Source organism: Syngnathus leptorhynchus, chromosome 12 (genome assembly GCF_054491065.1).
Source record: "Syngnathus leptorhynchus isolate UIUO chromosome 12, UIUO_Slep, whole genome shotgun sequence".
Classification (NCBI taxonomy): domain Eukaryota; kingdom Metazoa; phylum Chordata; class Actinopteri; order Syngnathiformes; family Syngnathidae; genus Syngnathus; species Syngnathus leptorhynchus.
Window position 1 is genome coordinate 8486427 of NC_141206.1, and position 22481 is coordinate 8508907.

General features: G+C 45.8%; 2 protein-coding genes across 5 annotated transcripts in view; both read left to right on the forward strand.

Moving 5' to 3' along the window:
• Nucleotides 1-4975, forward strand: part of mmp17a (matrix metallopeptidase 17a) — a 79604-nt gene extending 74629 nt beyond the window's left edge. For all 4 annotated transcript variants that reach the window (XM_085926801.1, XM_085926802.1, XM_085926803.1 and 1 more), the window contains 4 exons: nt 335-417; nt 928-1080; nt 1170-1427; nt 3091-4975. In XM_085926801.1, coding sequence (XP_085782927.1) covers nt 335-417; nt 928-1080; nt 1170-1427; nt 3091-3416 — 820 coding nt within the window. In that variant the 3' untranslated portion in view covers nt 3417-4975. The remainder of the gene's footprint in view (nt 1-334; nt 418-927; nt 1081-1169; nt 1428-3090) is intronic.
• Nucleotides 4976-10102: 5127 nt separating this feature from the next.
• ulk1b (unc-51 like autophagy activating kinase 1) lies at nt 10103-22460 on the forward strand. The gene is made up of 27 exons (XM_085926293.1): nt 10103-10758; nt 11844-11936; nt 12036-12077; nt 13543-13575; nt 14087-14123; nt 14204-14377; nt 14456-14529; nt 14721-14822; nt 15159-15217; nt 15301-15383; nt 15838-15891; nt 15977-16068; nt 16227-16392; nt 16490-16544; nt 16624-16707; nt 16830-16973; nt 17058-17200; nt 17332-17594; nt 17682-17887; nt 18138-18259; nt 18329-18454; nt 18597-18781; nt 18928-19112; nt 19413-19531; nt 19601-19758; nt 19849-19984; nt 20065-22460. Exons 1-27 carry the CDS (start codon nt 10669-10671, stop codon nt 20118-20120), a joined length of 3081 nt encoding a protein of 1026 aa, XP_085782419.1. The 5' UTR covers nt 10103-10668; the 3' UTR covers nt 20121-22460.
• Nucleotides 22461-22481: the final 21 nt, after the last annotated feature.

Genomic DNA, 22481 nt, shown 5'->3' on the forward strand with positions numbered 1-22481 from the left:
TTGTTTATATTAGGAGAGCTGGCTCCCTCTCACAGTGGCAGCCCTGTGGGTCTAACGAATTCATCATTGGCAGGCCAAACACGTCACTACTTGAAATCACTTATTATCCCAGTGGATAAATGCACATGGGGGGGGGCGAGCGAGCTTGTCAGTGTGAGAGCAGCTCAGCCGGCGTTTAGCCTTTCTAATTGAACCAGACACATCCACTCGCACGCATCTCACATGATGACTGCAATTTTTTTTGATTTTGAATCAAATTGCGGCTTCTATTTATTATCCCCCCCCCCCCTCTCTCCTTTCTTTGGACACTTCCTTCATTGTTTATGTCACACAGGCTGGTACGAGATTTCCCAGACAGATGCGCCGGCCACTTTGATGCCGTTGCCCAAATACGAGGGGAGGCCTTCTTTTTCAAAGGTACTTAAACCTCAAAGGAGCGTGTGTGTGTGTACAAGACAAGCAGACCGATGGGCCCGACGGATCACGGAGAAAGAGACCCAAAAAAAAAGAGGTGAAAGGAGATAAATTGAAAGGAAGAGACACGGTTGTGGGCGCAGAGTGGGCGATTGGGCAATCAATAGGAAGCCAAGTGATGTGTTGCTCCCAGCACGCGTTGAATTTAATGCTCTGAACAAAATACTCCAACAGGCACAAGGCTGGCTTTAGACGTATTATCTCTTTAATGCCCAATGTGCTTTTGCTTGCTCATTAGTTGCTGTGACTAAAAAAAAATAATGGGTTTAATAAGGTCATACTGCTTTTATTAACTCAAAAGATATTGAAAGGAAAGCCTTTTGTTCATCAAAAAATATAGTAGCTAAAGCTAATTAAAAAAAAAATAATATGGGTAAAATAACGATAGCAAAATAATACAAAAAAATATCCAATTTGAAGTTCCAAGCTAATACTGACTTAATTCTATGGCAGGAAAATACTTCTGGCGTCTAACACGAGAGAAGAACCTGGTGTCTCTGCGGCCGGCTCAGATCCATCGTTTCTGGAGAGGCCTCCCGCCCAGCGTCGACAGCGTGGACGCCGTTTACGAGAGACCCGGAGATCACAAGATCATATTTTTTAAAGGTGATCTTGTCATGACAATTTAGAAGCTTCAGTTGAACACAAAGTCATGCCATGTTAGACATTTTTGAATGGGTATTCATCTTGTCTAGGTCTCAAGTACTGGGTATTTAAAGACAATATTGTGGAGGAGGGCTACCCGCGTCCAATCAGCGACTTCGGTCTGCCTTTGGAAGGCATTGACGCGGCCTTTGTGTGGCTCCATAACGAGAAGACCTACTTCTTCAAGGACAGCCGCTACTGGCGATACGACGACCATCTGAGACGGATGGATCTGGGTTACCCCAAAGACAGCACGCTGTGGAAGGGGCTGCCTCCGCATTTGGATGATGCCATGAGGTGGTCCGACGGTGAGGGTCAATTATTTTAGCCATCTGGTTCTTGTAGAATCAGTGGCGAATACAAAGTTCACAGACGTCTTGAAGTTTAGTTGTAGCATTTAGCCAGTGGACAACCTTTGCGTTCTGTTTATGGGATTGATTCGTTTGATGAGATTAACCTTTAATCAGGCATTTGTGGCTCTTCAAACCTGGCATGAGAAGAAGTAATTAGCAGGAGGTGCTCTCGGGCTCTTTTGCTTATTTTGGACTAGCTTGCCAGTAAAGTAAAGTTCAACTCGGGTGTTCATCGGAGCACGCTGTGTCTAAATATTTACCGGCTCCAGTTTGCTGATGTTTTCGAAAAGGAGAGCGAACCAGAAGAAAATTAAAAGAGATTAGACACCCGGAGTATAAGCGACACATTTTGTAAAATGGCGGTTTAGTGTGACTTTTTTTTTTCTTAGCATGATTGTATATGTATTTATGAATTATAGAATATGTTGTCTGTTTTATTGTCATTTCTGATACTTTATGAGGGATACCAGATGGAAATGAGCTCACCCTGCATATATTTTCCTAATTAAGGTCATTTGCACCTCGTCTCTGCCAAATAACCTGAAAAAAAAAAGTTATTTAGAACACTGCCTGTTCAATTAGATTTTATCAGGGTTGCCATTTGACCCAGAATCAAATGAATTCACTTTTAATTATTTCCTGATGAAATTTTGCTATGACAATCTGACCTTTGACACGCCTGCATCTCCGCAAACACTGATATTATGAAAGAAAGCACGTTGCGCATTGTTTGTCAAACGTTATGTATATTTTACATTGCCAATAATCGGATTGATTCCGCCCTGTCCCTATACAGCTAGATAGATGAACACAAACAAATTATTTGGAGTAAATAGATCATTTTCAGAGCAATTAAGTTCAACTGGATCATTTCCAACAGCGGTCCACACTGGTTGGGAAACACCGACTCGGAGTGTATCAATGTAAGCATACATTTATTTATACTTGGCGAAGGGAATTTGAGGCCAATGGAGTTGTTAATCTGCCTTCAGGTTGATTCATGAACACGGCGTAAAGCGATAACTAAGGCAGTGAGGAGCTACTAATATAGAGGTAGAGAGAACATCGTCATGACAGCGTGCACATTAATTACAAAATGCTTGTGCCTCCACTTACTCCTTGAATTACTTCCACGATCAGGCTTGTAATGCAAAACGCTTGAAATGAATGCAAAGGCCATTAATTTGTGTGCTCCTTCTGGTGTGGGATCCGACTGGCCACTAGATGGCACAACGATGAGGCTTACAACTGCTCAGTAAGCCGTCGCAATTATTTTCAGAGAGGATAAAGAATATATGCCTGCGAAGTTTTGTTATAATTTGTTTAAGTTGCAATTGAGGATTTTAACAATGTGACATTGATAGCCCGCCTATTGGGTTTTGCATTGTCTGATAGCATTAAGCTAGCTGCGTTGTTTGTTAGCATTTAGCTAGCTGTTGGGTTTTCTACACTACTGCATTTCAGTGGCATTTATTTTGGAGATGGAACTTTGTGTAAAACCATTGAGAACCGCTTCTTGACAGCCATGTATTATTTACTTGCCCCTTTTCTGCATCATATGCCCGAAGGCTGTTTCCAAGAAATTTCACTGAATCTGGCGTTGCTTCTCCCGGTGCAGGTTCGTCGTACTTCTTCAAAGGGAAGGAGTACTGGCGCGTTCCGAACAGCGACATGGAGGTGGAGGCCGACTACCCGCGCCTCATCGCCAAGGACTGGCTGCTGTGCACCGACATGCAGTCGGACTCGCCGGGCGCCGAAGCCAAAAGCACAGAGAGCCGGGTCAACGCGCGCCCTCACCCGGATCACGCCGAGAACGGCTACGAGGTGTGCTCCTGCACCTCGGACGGCGCCTCGCCTTCGGGTGCCCGGCCCTCCCAGTCCCCCTTGTGGCTCTTGCCGCCCCTCTGTACGCTCACACTGGCCCTCCGACCTCTACCACTATGATGCCAAAACGCAGGAAGTACTTAAGACTCACTGGTCGACATCCAGTTTATATTCAACACGGGACATTCTCTTTATGAGTACTAAAGGCTGTACTTTTTATTCTTGTTTCTCTCTTATTTATTTCTCAAGCCATGAGAGAAGCATTCTCTAAAAGCCTTGCAGTATAAAGTGTGCATACTGTACAGTTAGCATACAGGTGGACTTCAATATGTTCTTAATGACAAAGGTAGTTGATGCTTTAAAAATAAGATGACTCGCGCAGCTGTGTAAAGATGTGAAGTTACATGGAAATATACCAAGGAGGGACATTTAGAATGTAGACACACACAAAGTAACGGAACAGTTTGACCTTTTTCAAAAGACAATTACTAAATCCAATTAATGAAAGGCTGTGAGGCTGAAGACAGGATATTATATTTGACTTTTGGCTTTGAAGTACCCCACCAGTTTCATTTAAGATCACTAATTAAGGTGTTATTCCCCTCTAGGTACAACCAATTTCTACAAAGCCTCCAAAATTTCAAATGTTCCTCATACTAGATGAACAGTGGACACAGTATTAAGAACATAATACATCCATTTGCGTTCAAAAATAGACCGCTTGTGCCTATGACAGATTTTTATTAATTATAAAAAGTGTTAACGATGATCTATTCAAATTAAATGTTGATCGTAATATCAATACTAATGCGCATTTATATAGTCCTAGATTGTTTTTTTAATTAAATATATGCTCTCGTTACAAGGAAATTAAAAGGCTCCTGACATAAAAGGAAATCAAAAGTTCTCAGTTGTCCATATAAGGTCATGAAAAGATCTAGATGCCCATATAAGGACGTAATAATTTTAAATCTTCGCTGATGAACAGCCTCCACGTGCCTACATAAAGACATGAAAGTCTTTCCCGGCCTGCCATTGACCATATATGGACATTCTCACCTAATTGGAGAATTTCAGGAAGGTTTTGCGACATCCCCAAATGCTCCCAATATATTTCCAGACTACATTGTGGTGATGGCGACCGATTGGATTTTGGCAGAAGACATTTAGTTTGATCCCATGTGACAGGAGAAACTTCCGGAATGCGTTAACCCGGGCACACGGTAGCATTCAAGAATATTCTCGCTGACGGAGCTGAGACATCCTGACATGTATGCGACAGCTGAAAACGAACGCCGGTATTTATGTAGCGGTGAGAACTTTACAGGTGTCACCGGTAGGCCAATGAGCGATTTCTTTCTTCATTGCAACTTCTGTCTTTGTTCCTCTTGCTTGTTAGCGCGCAGAACTTTTTGTTCATGGATCATTTTCAGCCAGAGACAAAAACAAACCAGAAGCTTGGTTGTATATATTTTATTTTTTTTATGGTAATGGATGCTTCCGGTTTGCAAAGCGTTCATCCCTTCACCGCTGAACTCTCTTTGAGACTACAAGCTTGCAACAGGCTGCAATTTGAAAGCTAGAAACAAGTATATTTGAAGTGTTCCTAGTGGAGTGTATATTTCAAAATGTGTTTTATAATGTAAGGTATTTTTGTAAGAAAATAAATCTCACGCTGTTTGGAGGATTATTGGTGAGACGTTTTGTTTCAGATTGTGAGGAATTTTTGGAGGGAAACAAAAGCTCCAGAATTCATTCAGCAGCCTGGTGGATCTGCGAGTGGGCTGCCTGTGCTACTGTGAGTGTGGAACGGATTTGAAATGCATATGTCTTCTTTGATTTGAATGATTAGGTAGATATTTCGTGTTCATATACAGTGTAACGTACAGTAATTACCACCATTTATTCCCAGCGTTAACCTCAGTTAGAGGCTCCTTCACATTTGCAAGGGAGCAATCGAGTTTCTTTCCGCCACTTCTCACTTTAATTATCCGGCATTGACCTTATTGGCGAGGATGCTACAGTCGGGCACGGCAATACAAAAAGGCAGGCAGAACTATTATGCTGATCAAGTCTTGAAAGTTCATTTCAGCACTGAGACAGTTTTGCGAGAAGCTGTGACCTTCACGGTAGCGGGGAGGAAGTCGCGCTGTCTCTATGTGAGAGGAGAATGCTGGATACTATTCAGCCCCAACAATCAAATTCATCAAGAAGAATGAAAGAGCAGAGATGTTAGCAATGTGAAGAGTTGATGAACTGCACTCCAAGTTAATTATTTTTCTGAATAATTGAAATAATACATGGCAGAGATGATGTAATGAAGTGGTGTTGACAATCCTGCCAGATTTTAATCCATCTATGCAGCCATTTTACGCTTATCCGGGGTCGGGTCGCGGGGGCAGCAGCTTTAGGAGGACTCCCAGACTTCCCTTTCCCCAGGCACTTCATTCAGCTCATCCTGGGGGATCCCAAGGCGTTCCCAGGCCAGCTGAGAGACATAGTCTCTCCAGCGCGTCCTGGGTCATGCCCGGGGTCTCCAGAGATGCGATGTTGAGGTCCCCAAACCGGACCCCCTCAATGCCTTGGGTGCGCCTAGAAATTCTGTCCATAAAAATTATGATGCCAGATGGTGGACCAGAATTTCCTCAAAGCCGTCTGGAAGTCATTCTCCATGACCTCGCCAAATTCCTCCCACGCCTATGTTTTTGCCTCAGCAACCACTGAAGCCTCATTCCACTTGGCCATCCGGTACCTGTCAGCTGCCTCCGGGGTCCCGCAGGCCAAAACGGCCCGATAGGACTCCTCCAGCTTGACGGCATCCCTTACCGCTGGTGTCCACCAGCAGATTCGGGGATTGCCGCCACGACAGGCACCAACGACCTTACGGGCACAGCTCTGGTCGGGCTACCTCAACAATGGTGGCGCGGAACATGGTCCACTCGGACTCACAGAGTGTTTGGGTCTGCTAGGTCGGACATCTTTCCCCACCATCGGAGCCAACCCACCACCAGGTGGTGATCGGTTGACAGCTCCGCCCCTCTCTTCACCCGAGTGTCCAAAACATGCGGCCGCAAATCCGATGACACGCCTACAAAGTCGATCATCGAACCGCAGCCTAGGTGTCCTGGTGCCAAATGCATACATAGACACCCTTATGTTTGAACATGGTGTTCATTGTAGAAAATCCGTGTCGAGCACAGAAGACAAGACTAGAACACCGCTTAGGTTCAGATCGTGGGGGCCGTTCCTCCCAATCACGCCCTTCCAGGTCTCACTGTCATTGCCCACGTGAGCATTGAAGTCACCCAGTAGAACGATGGAGTCCCCAGAAGGAGCGCTCTCCAGCACTTCCTCCAGGGACTCCAAGAAAGGTGGATACTCTGAGCTGCCGTTTGGTGCATAGACACAAACAACAGTCACCTGAAGGCGGAGGGAGGCTACCCTCGTTCACCAGGGTGAACCCCAATCTGCAGGTGCCCAATAAGTATGCCCAAACCTGCTCGACACCTCTCACTGTGGGCAACTCCAGAGTGGAAGAGCGTCCAGCCCCTCTCAAAAGGGCTTGTATGAGAGTCCAAACTGTGTGTGGAGGTAAGTCCAACTATGTCTAGTCTTAACTTTTCTGCCTCACACACCAGCTCGGGCTCCTTTCCAGCCAGAGAGGTGACATTCAATGTCCCTAGAGCCAGCCTCTTCAGCCGGGGATCGGACTGACAAGGTTGCCTTTGGCCGCCGCCCAGTTCACTTTGCACCTGACCCCTTTGGCACCTCCTACAGGTGGTGAGCCCATGGGAAGGGGGACCCATGTTTTCTTATCGGGCTATGCCCAGCCAAGGCCCATGGGTGGAGGCCCGGCCACCAGGCGCTTGCCTTCGGGCCCCACCTCCAGGCCTGGCTCCAGAGGGGGGGCCCGGTGACTCGCCTCCGGGCGAAGGAAAACGAAGTCCATTTTTATTATTCATCATAAGGGGTTTGTTTGGGTGAGCCGTGCTTTGTCTGGCCCCTCACCTAGGACCCTTTGCCATGGGTGACCCTACCGGGGGCATGAATCCCTGGACAACATGGCTCTTAGGATCATAGGGGCACGCAAACCCCTCCACCACAGTAAGGTGACGACTCATGGAGGGGCCAAATTTTAATCATGAAAAATAAAATCATCAAACATAAAATGAGACTTTAAAATAATTTTGAAAAAAATCACTCACGGACGCTGTTGGCCACATTCAACTATCAATTGAATACAGAAATATAATAGCAAAAATGATAGTTTTTTTTTTTGGATAGCTTACTATGAAGGAGTTTGAGGGTGGATTAGATTAAAAAAAAGATCATGTCATTGAATGAGTACTGTAGTTTTCCCGCTAGGCTTCCGTCTGAAAAGGCCAGTGGCATTACGATGATAGCGTCTCCGACTGTGAGCACCCGAGGCCCTTTGCACCACCTGCCACGAGCAGATATTCGAATTGGAGCAGCAAACACAATCAATCATTGTGAGAGAAGCACAAAACGACTAAAATATTTAAAACGGCTAAAAACTCCGGCAGAGTAAATGTCTGCGATACGGAGAGACGGTGCACTCTGAGCCAAGCACGCCAACCTTCTGACATTGTGAAACACAATCCGCCGTTTCTCTATGCATCACAGAGCGTACCGCAATGGGAATGTCAGCAACTTCAATACGTGCACGGGTGTTGCGAGCTGATGTTGACTGGTTGCTATCTGATGTCCTGTCAGCTGAGGTAACAGAGCTTGTTGATGTCAGGTTAGGTTAGCTGATAAAAGTGGTCCTCCCATGCCCTGCGTGCTGTTTCCGAAGCAATTCGACATCTCCAAGGACATTCCCGCTCGCTACCTTGACGCCGTGTACTTATCTCCAAGTACTTCCTAAGAGAATGTTGTCACGGCTTCCATTCGTCGTTGGGGAAACATGATAAATGGTACCGTGTCACAACCATTCAAGATGATTACTTTTGTTTTGCTTTATGAAGGTTTTTAGAACACTCTTATTCACTTCATCAGCTTCCACTGCCAAAGAATGTTTTTTTCCAATCTAATTTCAACGTTTTAAATCATAAAATGGGATTGGGTTGGGCCTTCATTTGCATTAACACATTTTTTCTAATGCAGTAATATTAAACAATGTTAAGATTTGTGGCAAGTGCAAGTGGAGTTTTTCGATAAATATTTATCCATCCATCTTCCACTTATCCGGGGTCGGGTCGCGGAGCAGCAGCTTTAGGAGGGACTCCCAGACTTCCCTCTCCCCAGCCACTTCATCCAACTCATCCCGGGGGATCCCAAGGTGTTCCCAGGCCATAGAGAGAGGCATAGTCTCTCCAGCGCGTCCTGGGTCATCCCCGGGGTCTCCTACCGGTGGGACATGCTCCGGAAAACCATCCCAGGAGGCATCCTGATGAGCTGCACAAGCCACCTCATCTGGCTCTTCTCAACGTGGAGAAGCAGCAGCTCTACTCCGAGTCTCTCCCGGATGACCGAGCTTCTCACCCTATCTCTAAGGGAGAGCCCAGACACCCTGCGGAGGAAACTCATTTAGGCAGCTTGTATCCTGGATCTCGTTCTTCCGGTCACAACCCATAGCTCGCGACCAAAGGTGAGGGCAGGAGTATAGATCGACCGTTAAATCGAGAGCTTTGCCTTTTAGGTCAGCTCTTTCTTCACCACGACGGACCGGTACAGAGTCTGCATTACTGTCGACACTGCACCGATCCGCCTGTCGATCTTGCGCTCCCTCCCGCCTTCACTCGTGAGCAAGACCCCAAGATACTTGAACTCCTCCACTTGGGGCAGGCTCTCATCCCCGATCCGGAGAGGGCATTCCACCCTTTTCGGACCAGGGACCATGGACTTGGATTTGGAGGTGCTGACCCTCATCCCGACCGCTTCACGCTCGGCTGCGAACCACTCCAGTGAGAGCTGGAAATCACAGCCTGAAGAAGTCAACAGCACCATGTCATCTGCAAAAAACAGAAACTCGATGCTGAGGTCTCCAAACCGGACCCCCTTAACGCTTCGGCAGCGCCTAGAAATTCTGTCCATAAAAACAGAATCTGACAAAGAACAGCCTTGGCGGAATCCAACTGTCACAGAGAACAAGTCCGACTTACTGCCGGAAATGCGGACCAGGCAGTCATGGCTTCATCCAGGCAGGCAGTTAGGCATTTATGGCTTCATCCAGGTAGGCAGGCAGTCATGGCTTCATCCAGGTAGGCAGGCAGTCATGACTTCATCCAGAAAGTCAGGCAGTCATGACTTCATCCAGGCTTGATGGTTTTCATATACCACATTAAAAAATATTAATATTTTGTGCCTTGTTGGTTTTTCTTTATTTGCATTGTATTTCTTAATAATTTTACGCCACCCAGTAAACTCTCTGACCTTGACCACTAGGTGGCATTGTTTCCTATTCTTAAGATGTTTAAAACCTAATATAAAAATACTGTTTTTTGGACAATTCTGTCCAACAAATGCAACAATTTATTTAATTTGTCTTGGAAGCTGTTTATGTTTGAAGCTAATTGTTTGTAGCAATGGCTGACAGGGTAGTGAACCGTGAACATTTTAAAATAGCTCTTTTAAGCACATCCCAAAACAGCCACATTGATCTCACAATGCAGATGATCAGGAACCATCCGTGCTTATATCTCCCCCTTGTATAAACTTGCATGTTTATTTTGCAAGGTCCTGACATCATGAGCCCATAATGACACTCGACTACTGAGAACTCCGGTGACGTCAAAGCTACAGCTGTGCTCCCCTGCGCATGCGCGTTAATGTCCAGACCACAGCGTCTGCTTTGTTGGGACCATCGATGCTGCTGGGACTGTGAGCGACTCCGCTTTTATCTGAAGCGATAATGGAGTAGAGTTAAGCCTAACCTACTTCGTCGACATCCCATTTTTTTATTTAAGTTAACAGGCAGCACTTTTTTTTGTGTGATTGCGTTGACGCTGAAGACGACAGAGGCGAGGAGCTCCTGTATATAAACAAAACAGCAGTGCGAGCTGCTTTTAAGGTGGCACGTCATTTGCGAAAGCTGGAACAACAAGAGCTGGCTCCCAGGCCCGCTTGCTCCCTTCGGTGAGCTCGACGTTGAGGATCTCGGTGTACGAGACATGGACGTCTTCGCTCGGCCTCGTCGGGAGTGAAACTCCGTAACGAGCGAACATGAAAGAGGAGGGCCGTGTGTTGTCTGGACGGCAGCTCCTGGCGAGTGAAAGAGGGGGTGACTGTCCCCGCCGCTGCCCCCGCTTGGCTGAGGAGAGAGGCGAGCTTGTTAGCAAAAAGGGTGAACGCAGGCCCCCCGGTTCTCTGACCCGGTCCAAATAGTGCTTAAAACGGACTGAGGTGCATCATGGAGACGGTGGGCAGATTCGAGTTCAGTCGGAAAGACCTGATAGGACATGGCGCATTTGCGGTCGTCTTTAAAGGCAAGAATCGGGAGGTGAGTGGTCGTTGTCCGGATTTTTACGTGTTTTAAACTACGACATGAATTGTCTATCATGTGGTTAGAACGTTTGCGATTGCTTTTTCGGTGTTGGTTAAAAGGAAACCCAGCGACCGGCCATTTCTTGTTTGTTTTCATGGTGCGACCTTAAGAGGCCTAGCTGCCCGTTCTGGATGTTCTTTAGCGTAATAACACTGCAATTACAAATACTGACATGAAATCCAAATCATTGCCATTACTTTAAATGTCCTTTCTTTACATCAGCCATCTGCTTAGGGTGGTTGCACTTTTTTTTTCTAATTTGAGACGTTTGTCGGTTGGCTGGCATGAAACACGAGGCTGTTATAAACACGTTAAAACATGTTCCTCAACTGCCATGATCATGCTAATTTATTATGATAACACAAACCGGTATTTTCATACAGAGCTCATGTGCAGATGGGTGTTTGCTCAATATTATAAGAGGCCTGCTTCATTCTTTTATAAATAAGAGTGTAGATTAAAAAAAAACAGCATCACAACAAGGTTTGTCATGTTTTTGTTGTTGTTGTTTTTTTTTACCACTGCACAGACTACCTGGCCCTCCACAAGAACATTGCATCAGAACACAGGAAGTGTTGTAAAGTTGAAGTCCAAAACACTCATGTTTGTTCCACTTGGCAAGACTGTGATGTAATGTGTTCTAGAGGACCAACTTGCACGTGGGACCCCCAGAAGGGGGAGGAGCTAACATACCATAAGCACAAAATGAAATTTGCCAGAGTTACTAAAACATAATTATAATTTGCAAGGCAGGCCATGTTGTAATAACACATGCAGTACCTACCCTGTCAAACAAAAAAATGACTTTTGGCTTCTGGTAGAGAGACAAGCGGCACAAACAAGTGCAAAGTATCATAATGATATTGAAGATGGAGCACCTTTAGAATTAGGATTTTGGTTCATATATTTTATACGTAATTGAGTTCAAAGTAGTACTGCATTTAAATAAAACACATGATGATTCACGTCTATTCCTTTCCCCCAAATAATTTTCATCGGGAATAACAGCGTGTACATTTGTGTGCATTTTCTCCCGTCAGAAACATGACTGGGAGGTGGCAGTCAAATGCATCAATAAGAAAAACCTGGCCAAATCCCAAACACTACTGGGGAAGGAGATTAAAATACTCAAGGTAAGTATTATAGAGTTAGAAGTATTTATATTTGAAACAAAAATAAAATGGATCATTGTGTCATTGAGTACATTTGTAATTAGAAATACTCTTTTGCAGGAACTCAAGCATGAAAACATTGTCGCATTACTGGACTTTCAGGTATGTAACTCTTCCTGTATTGTTTATGCACGTAATTATGTGGCCGCTCGCTGTCCCAATTTGCTATCAGTCTGCGTTCGCCGCACTGAGCAGATGGGCCGTCATCCGTGTTGGTGCCACATGACCCATTTGTGTCGCCTGCCACATTCTTTTGTTTTCTTTTTTTTTTTTAAAGCAAGACTTTGCAGCAAAATACTTTTTTTTATTGTTTTGGGAAAGTTTCTCTTCTGAGTTTTTGCGCAGTGTCTGCCCGTTTTTGCCGTTCTACTTTATTCATTTCTAGTTTCCAACTTTTTGCTGCTTAGTGTAATTGTGTACCGTCTATTTAAAATTAGCAGTATTAAGGTCTTAGGCCCATAGAGAGGCAGCGCTTGAGATTCAACAGTCACGGGTGCTTGTTGCCTAGCAACACGCGTTGGCATTCGGTGTGGTCTGGCCACGCACATGCCTGACACCCAGTCGGGACGGCCTGACACACGTCACCACTTAGGCAGGTGTTGGCTTTTTGGCACACCGTCGAGGTTTGCCCGTCAAGATGAGATTTGGACGGTATCTTATCGTGCTTGAGATTTGATAAAGGATCACGTGACTTTGTTTACACTTTTGAACCTTGTAGTGGTGCAAGTCGATCAGGAATGTCAGCCTACTTAAAAACATACAAAGGAGCTTCTGTGTGCGCCGCCGTTGTTTACAAAAGTCATTTATTCAACACATGTTGAAATGCTAGTCACAGTAGGAAATTTGTGGTATCGTTTTTATCGTTCATGACCCACTGACACATTGATTTTTTTTTTTTTCAAACATCCCAGAAGATGATTCATTTTCTAACCTTGCATTTTACACAGCACACTTCAAGGGAGGCAATTTGTTTTTCAATATGACTCAAGTGCATGCAGGTTATGTCATCAAAAAACATGAACATAAATGCGGTGATAATAGTTGAAGTTTTTTTTTTTTTTTTTTGAGACGAGCACGTGCTGGGGAGTTGATGCCATTATTCACATAAACAACAACTGTTCTATTTTTGGGCTTTTTTGTTTTTTGAGGGAAAAAAAACAGCCTCTGTCTGGAGCACTTCCAGACCACAGTCATCTGTTCCCATGTGATAAGAGTTTGTTTTTACCTAGACCCCCACGTTGTCTCGCACAAAGCTGACAAATGAGGCACTCTTTTAGTCTTACAGTGAGTATAAAAAGTTTACACACCCCTGTTCAAATGTCTTGTGATTTAAAGACCCAAAGGGGAAAAAATAAAAAAAAAACGTTTCTACCTAGAACTCATATAACATAAAATTAAAAATAAATGTGTTTGTCCTTCCTTTGGCCCAAAACTTGAAATCTTTTTTTTTATTTTTTTTTTTTATTGACGTCTCAAGCCTTTTACACAATCCGTCAGTTCAAGAACTACCTGTTCCTGTCTTGGTCTGTTTTTGACATATTTTCTTTTCATCCCCTCCCCCTTTTAGGAAACTGCAAGCTCAGTGTACCTAGTGATGGAGGTAAGCCCACCGCGGCCTTTGCCCTTTTGTTTGCTCGCTGCTGTGCTACGTCAGCATTGGAGCTAAAATTAGTCCCCGTCCTCTGGCATGGGGGGGGGGGGGGGGGGCACTGTCCTGAACAAGCCAGCTGATTATCTTCATATGTTTATCTTGTGGCGACCGTCATCTGATGCTAACTTTTAGGCTAATTTTGGTCTGGCAATAAGTCATTTGGAGGACACAATTTCCCGTGTTCATTCAGATGAATGCTGACGTGGGTCTTGAATTGCATTGTCCTCCTCAAGAAATCAATGTCTTGATCCGCTGATGCTCTTTTGCACCGCAATCTTTTGTGGCACTTAATCACCATGGTTACACATCACAGACAAGCACAGTTCAATTTGGTACAGCTTACTTATGATTACTGCAAGAAAAAAATAAATAAAGGGGTGTCAAAGAACGACGCGTGCCGAACCGAATTGAAATCTACCGCTTGCGATCTCTAATCTCGTTCATTCTCTTCACGTTGCAGTACTGTAACGGCGGTGACCTTGCCGACTACCTACACTGTAAGCGAAGCATCCCAAACGCCTAACCATACCATCAACAGCAACGAAAAACGCCTAAATGTTTTCATTTATCTCGGCAGCAAAAGGCACACTGAGTGAGGACACCATTCGGGTTTTCCTGCAGCAGATTGCGGGCGCCATGCGGGTCCTGCAGGCTAAAGGCATCATCCACAGGGACCTGAAACCTCAGAATATCTTGCTCTCCTACCCGCCAGGACGGAAATCGCACTCCAATAACACTTGCATCAAAATTGGTAGGCTCGGCGTTACTCGATTGCGAATCGTAATATATACTCGCTTCTTGAATCCGTTTCGCTCAACTCTTCCCACAGCGGACTTTGGATTTGCAAGGTACCTTCAGAACAACATGATGGCAGCAACTCTCTGCGGGTCACCTATGTACATGGTAATGAGTGCCCTTTTTTTTTTTTTTTTGGGAGAATGTTAATAAGAATCTGACCTTGTTAGACCATGGCAGCGCCTACTTTTGAAAGAAGCTCGCCGTAGTAAAAACGAAGCTTAATCACCTCATTAGTCATCCCTCTGGAGTCCTGTGACAATATTGATCTCAAATTAGTTTTGCTCTTCCCTCACAAGGCACCTGAGGTCATCATGTCCCAAAACTACGACGCCAAGGCGGATTTGTGGAGCATCGGGACCATCGTGTTTCAGTGCCTTACTGGAAAGGCGCCTTTCCAGGTACTCGCAACAAGGCTGGATGCCTCAAGGGTGTGCTCGACTCCATCCGCATGTTAATGTCAGGAGCTGCAGCGCCGTTTGGCAAACACATTGGACATGTCAACTTTGAAGCTAATGAAATGTCAGTTCAATAAGTGGGAAACCGCCCTAGTTGCGCCTTAGTTGCTCTACTGAGAATCATGTCCGCAGACTAATTTCAACCATTTTCCCGAAACTGCTCCTTAGCAACGGTATTAAAGTTGCTCTATTTTTCCGTTTGTCTTCACTTCTCTGACACCAGACTAAAATTCATTGTGCAATCTTACTGACTAATTTGTCTTTCATGTCACCCTTTAGGCCAGCAGTCCCCAGGATCTTAGGATGTTTTACGAGAAAAACAAGAACCTCAGCCCCAAGTCAGTAGCTGCTTTTTCTTTTTTTTTTTCAACACTGCCCGCATATTGAAGTGCATCTGATGACAGTGTTGTCATTTTTGCAGCATTCCCCGAGAGACTTCCAGCCATTTGAGGCATCTGTTACGGGGCCTGCTGCAGCGCAATCACAAGGACCGCATGGACTTTGGTAAGTTTGGGCCCAAGACCTTTCAAATGAGTAGAAATGAATTAAAATAGTTTTTAAAATGAGTTGTGTCACAAATAACTATAACTCAAAATTGTGAAAAGTTCAATAAACTAAGGGCAGTGTATATTTTTTTTAATCTGCAGAATTGCCCCACTCTGCCACTTTCGTATGCACCAACCACAAATTGCTGGCTGGGACTCAAAAATGATGTTGGCTTACGCATTTCAATGCAGTCGGGTTTAACTCTGAGCCTCAGGCTTTGTTTGCCTTTGTGATGCACCTTCCCCCCCCCCCCCCCCCCTTTGCTCTTATTTAAACAAGGCAGTTAGTGATACTTTATTGATGGTTTACAGGAAGCAGCTTTCCCACAGCAGTCACATTAAAATATTCAGGGAAAATTGTGTCGGAAAAAAAAAACAGCGACCAAATATAATCTGGTAATTTTTTTCCACAGATGAGTTTTTTTCTCATCCCTTCTTGGAAGCCACCAGCTCGTCCATAAAAAAGAGTAAGTTCGAATATTTGCGCAACAGAGCTACTTGATGTCGAGTCAAAGTTATTTATGTCGGGAAATGTATTTGTTTTCTTCTCAGCAACTCCAACAGTGACCATGACCTGCTTCCCGAGTTCTGCTTCTGCCAGCTCTTGCAGCAGTTCCTCCACCTCGCACCTGGCTTCTCCACCGGTGGGTGTTTATCATATCTTTAGTCTCTCCACCCCCATCTGTGTGTAAATGATTAACAAAGGTCTATTTGAAACCAAGAGGCCACCCAGGTCTTTCGCATTTCACTCTGTTGTTGTTGTCTTTGGATCACTCGTCACGCCACCTTCCTGTCTCCGCAGCAATCGCTTGGTGATGCGCCGCAGCATTTGCGTGCCAAAGCTCTGGCCTCCCCCACCCAGGAGGCCACCGGCTTTCTCAAGGATTCGTCCGGAGGAGGCGGCAGCAGCAAGAATTCCTCCTCCTGCGACACGGACGACTTTGTCATCGTGCCTGCTCACTTCAACAGTAAGCTGAGAGCAAAAGAGACTTGTTTTTCTTTTCAATGTCCCAATAACAGATAATAAAACAGATAATGTGTAAGATGTGCGTTTATCCCCCGCAGCGGCTGAGCTGACGAGCGAGAGCAAAGTGCTGCAGGACAGTCTAATGAACAGCGGGTAAGAAAAAAAACCAGACACTGAAGAGACGCGGACTGTTTGCAGAGTAAATCATTTTCTACTCATTTGCTCCGTCAAGCTCTCTCCTGACGTCTGGTTTATGCGTCCAAGCCAAATCGCCACCGCACTCGCCGTCTTATAGTGGCTCTCCGAGTCGTGTCAGGTAACGCCACAGAGCCTAATGTCTTGAAAACCTTCACGTCATTATTTAGCCACGTGAAGGAACCTGCAAATAGATCCCGACATTTATTATTATTTTTTGAATCTTTTGACTGTTCTCGGCAGGCCCGGCGAGTCCTCGGGTAGTAACTATGCTGGTCCAAGTGGAAACCACGGTCACTCCCTGCCAATCCCAGTTCCCACTCAGGTGCACAACTACCAGCGCTTGGAGCAGCATATTTATACGGCCAAACAGGAAGGCTCTCCCCGGTGTGTGTCATCCCGCGCAAACAGCAACATCTGTGTATGGCGAGTTGTAACTTACCGGGACTGTAAATGAACTCACATCTGTAGGTTGTCCACTCCGGTGCATCGTTGTAGCAGCGGAAGTCCGCTGGGCTTTGCGAGGACCGGGCCTTCCCCACCTTACGGAACCGTGGCCACCACCCGAAGGCTCTCACTGGGCGGAGCGAGACCATTTCAGTTTTCCCCTCAAGGTAATTGAGAGGATGATTTTTCCAACTGGAAATTAGATATATGGTTTATTTGTCCCGAATGATATTTTATACTGCCGAATGTCAGTTCTCAGAAATCCACTGACCTTCTCTCCCCCCCACACTCTTTGCAGCGGCTCAGCATGCCGAATCTAGGCCGACTACTCAGAAACACTCCCCGGTCGCGGCGGGATTGGGCACGCGGCTCCACAGCGCCCCCTGTCTTTTAGAGTGCACCACCGGCTGCGGCAGACAAAAGATCCGAAAGCAGCACTCTGACCCGGTGGTGGTCCCGGGTGCCGGCTTGATGACAGTTCGTCCGCTGCACTCGTCCCCCCGCCTCAGTGAGCTGATGCAGCGGAGCCCGCTGCCCACCATCCTGGGCTCCCCCTCAAGGGTGAGTCATTATTTTGCTGCTGTTCTCCTTTACACCATTTGAGCAGGAACCGCTGAAACAAAGCTCTGTTGTCGCTTACGTTTGCAGACTATGCCCCCTTTCGAATTCCCCAAACCCCCCAGCTCTCCAAACCTTGTCAACTTCCTGACGCAGCAGGGTTTGGTAGTGGGCTCCCCTAGCAGCAGGACTGCGCAAATGGAGCCCAGAGATGCCGGACAGCTAGCGCCCACGCAGTGCGCTCAGCCTTCACACTACGTCCACAGGATGAACGATGACGGCAGGGGATTTGGAAGGTGAGAGCTGGAATCGGCAATCGCTGCCCTTAATTATTAAAGCATGATTTATTTATTTTTCCTACCGAGAGGAAAACAATGCAATCGTAGCTATCATTTTTCATTCCTACGCGTTGAGCCAACTACTGGGAAGTCTGAATATAAAAAGACTCTCCTCTATGACAGACGAGCTCTGGCATACTGTACACTCAAATGGGAGGTTTATGGATGCAAAACTTCAATTGCATAGCTTCCCCGTTGCGCGTTACAGATCTCAGAGCGCCGGCTTCCTCTCCGACATGTTGCTGATGGCAGCCTTTGGGACGGGCGGAGCAGTGTGTGACCGAGGCAGCACAGAGAACATGGCCTGTGAAAAGGCTATCGACATAGCCGGTATGTTTTTGACGCCGCATCATTCTGAGGTCACGCCGCCACTTTTTAAAACATTTTTTTACTCCACAGTGCCCTCAGGTGGTCATCTGTATACTGCTCCGGGCTCCTGCAGCCCCGCGCAGGTGGTCTTCACCATCGGCTCGCCTCCCAGCGGCGGCACCCCGCCACAGCCCTCCAGACAGAGGAAATACTCAGGTATCACCAACTCATTCGAACGTCGAACGAATGCGAGCGACACGTGACCCACACATTTTCAGTATTGGCACCAACGTGATGAAATATCATGGATGGTGTGCGCCTCGCTGTTTTTGATTCATTGGCCATCTTCCCGCCTCAGGCTCATTCGCATCAGTCAGCCCGGTAGGCTCCTTCAACAGCCGCCATCCCCAGACAGCCACCTGCGGCGACGGCTTCGACGCCTCTTCCAGCCCCCGTTACCACTTCTTCGATCCCATCACGGCCAACATGGGCGGCCGTATCACCTTCGAGGCCCCCGAGCTGCCTGAGGAGACCCTTATGGAGGTGAGATAAGCTGAAAGGAAGAGCAGAAGCACGAGGTGGTCACTGAATGATAAAAGTCAGTCCACAAAGTGTTTGAATGGCACCCTGTGTCAGTTTAAAAGCGCTCACCCGCCTTTTGCGTGTTTGCCGTCCCCGCGGGAGCGCAGCAGGAGCACACCGACACCGTGCAGAGCCTGCGCTTCACGCTGGATTTCGCCTACTGTCTGATGGAGGTGGCCGGTGCCCGTGGCATCTCATCCATGGGGGTCCCGCTTGATACCGCTCAGCCTCATTTCTTGCTGCAGCAGAGCCTGGTGGCAGATCAGATAAGCTCGCTGAGCCGAGAGTGGAGGTAAGGGCATGTCACCCGCGCTGCTTTTTTCTTTTGTCCGAGGCACAGCTTACCTCGGTGCCTATTTGTAGTCATTGAAATTTAACAGTGGAGACAAAACGGATACTTTGGGAATGTGCTAAAGAGCGCTCATGTTTTGCTATTCATGACTCAGTGACAAGCTTGGAGTACCAATTTATTTATTGGCTTAGAATTGTGTTTTGGAAATTCAGCTGAATTGTGTCTTAATAGATAATTCAGTGGCTCATTGATTTAAAATGGTAAGATACACACTTGTTTTTTTTGTCCTTGTCTCACCAGCCACGCGGAACAGCTGGTTCTGTACCTCAAGACCGCAGAACTTTTGTCTGCTGCCATACAAACAGCCATGGAGCGAGTCAAACAGGGCAAACTTTACCCGTCTTCTACGGTCAAACAAGGTATGCGCCGTTCAGTTTAGAATCGGCCCAAATTAGCAAGGACTAAAACCAAACATGTTCCGTCGACAGTCGTGAGGAGGCTCAATGACTTGTACAAGTCCAGCGTGGCATCGTGCCGCTCACTCAGCACGCGTCTGGAGTGCTTCTTTTCCAAAAAACACCGACTAATGGACAAAATCACCTCCATAACGGCTGAGAGGCTGCTCTTTAGCCACACCGTGCAGATGGTAAGCCAGAAAATGAACCTTCTCGTTCACGCGCTTTGTAAAGACAAAATGGCGGCTGACAGACGAAACAAAACTGTGGTGTCACGATAGGTTCAGTCTGCTGCTCTGGATGAGATGTTCCACCAGGGGGAGGCATCCATCCACCGCTACCACAAAGCCCTCCTGCTGATGGAGGGCCTTTCCATGCTTCTCACCCAACAGGAAGACATACTCAGCGTGAGCAAATGTAAGTCAGATGTCCATCCGGAAAATGGTCACCTGCTCCCTTCATCCCAGCTTACATCTCTCTTTCCTTTCCGCGTGCAGGTAAAGAGTGTATCGAGCGGCGCCTCACGGCCTTGCAGTCCGGGCTCTGCGTTTAAGAAAAACCACGTCGCCCATCTTGCTCATTGTCGATAAATTTCATCTCAACACCTCACGTCCTGTCAAACATCGACTTCACCCCCCGAAAGAAAAAAAAATACAACTCAAGCTGCGGACATGGGCATGCCTTTCTGTAAAACTGATGTCGGTTAAGATGCACATCGCTGCATTGGGACTCGTTTGAGAGACCCCCACCTCAGCCCCATTCGAAGCAACATTGCAGGAGCAGTTATGGCCAAGTCGTCATAAATATATCGATACTCCAGCGCACCATAACGTGCATTTTGACGACGGACAAGTCAAACGCAGCGGACAACTGAACTGTCTTCACGCTTCATCTTTACGGAGGCACATTGAGCTGCACGCCTACACGGAGCTACAGTAGACAAAAAAAAAAAAAAAGCTGGGCGTGGCCAAGTATCATCCTCATCATATTATGTATGTTCACATGATACCACTTTGAGTGTTTGTTTCAAACCCGTCGGTTTAATCGCTTGCTTACATTGTACATAACATTGCCGACAAACTGGAGAAGAATTACCGCCAAGATGACTTTAATCCTTTTTATAATATTTTTTCAATTTAGCTCCCACTGCTCAATTTGACACTTTACGGACTTGCTTTTCCATAAAGAAGGCGATGCAAAACATTTCCAACATTGCATCAAAGAGGGTCCAAAAAAAAAGAAAAAAGGCAGATGTTAGCGTCCGTGGTTGTCATAGCGCTAACGATGCTCCGCTAACTGGAGCGTGTTTGTTTGTCTTTGTGCGCAGTTCCTTAATCATCCTTATTTCTTCTTTGACATTATTTGTATCTTATCAATCATCGTGGTTAAGCAAGTATAATCAAATTGCGGAATGTATGGGACAGGAGAGAAGCCGCGTGGGGCTGCCCGAATGTTTTTGCACTGTTGAAGTACTGTACAGAGTGGAACGCGCGACAAACGTCAAATATTGTTCTGTTTGTTTGCTTGACTGATGAGCTCATTTCGATTCCTACTGCCACACACACGTTGCGCAGTTGTATCATAGTTACTGTGTGTTTAGTGTGAGAGAGTCCATTAACGGAGGGATGCTGTGAACGCAGAGAACGTTTTTCTTTAAGAACATACGAAAAAAGCTTTATGGAGACGAGGGTTTCAAAAAAAATATATCGCGTTTTTTTGCTTCAGAGTAGTCAATAGGCGACAATTCTGTCCTGAATTTGAAATGTGTTGATTTGCAGTGCTCATGTTAAATATTTGATCCGAATTATTGCTTGTTTTATTTTGAATGAGCTCCAGGCGTAACTCTGAATCCCAATCAGATTCCTTTAAATAATGTGGAGATGGTTGATGCTTGTCTTGCCTGCCTTCAAAGGTGTACATTGTTGTATGCATGCAAGCATGTTTGGGGGAGGCTTGTGAGAAATGTTGAACCTGACACAATCTCACCCCCCCCCCCCCCCCATGAAACTAAGGAATTCTTCTGATGACGAAGGAGTAGGGCCACAATCATGAAATTGAAACTTGCAATTTAGTAGTAATAAGTTCATATTGCGAAGTTATTAAGATGTTCCCGTTTCAAAAAGCTCAGGATAGTTTACAAGGAGACCAGAATGAAAGCTTTTTCCTCCTCTTGAAATATACTTCATTTGCTTTGAGGCCTTTTTGTCATATGAAAATATATATTGGGTATATTTCTTTCCACCAGCATGTGTCAAATGGTTGAGTTGTACATTCCTATTTTCAACTCATCCCAGCACTCATCCTGCTCAGTCAATATACAGCAGTGAGTGCATGTTTGTTTGTTTTTTTTCTCTCCCCTACAATCATTGCTACCGGCCATCCCAATTATTATCAACTCTGGTCACCATGAAGAGAATGCTTGCATGCATTAAGGTAACTTTGGGGCGGGGGGGTCTTGTATTGTTTTCTGCTGTAATGTTCTTGAGCAGGATGTTGACAAGTTGCTATTATCCCGACTGCCGTTCAAAGCATTCCCATGAATCTAAAATGAAGTGTAACCATCGTGAAGGTTCGCGCTCTCCTGCAAAGAGTCAAAAGTTTTGAGTGTGTACGTGTGTGTGAAAACATGCCCGGATGTTGTCATTTATTTGTGTTTAGTATCACTTCTAGGAATTGTAAATTAAGTTATTGCCGTCATTGTATTTATGGATCTGCGGGTGCGGAGGGGAACAGTACCACACCATCTAATATTGTCTGTTTTTCCAAAAAGGCTTTCTCCTGAACTTGCAGTAAGACATTTTCACATTGTCACGTATGGCAAGACACTATCTCAATGTCCCTGTGTGTAATATAACCCTTACTGTTGCAACATGAATAAAGTTAAAGGAATGGAGATGATGTCGTGATGCTACTT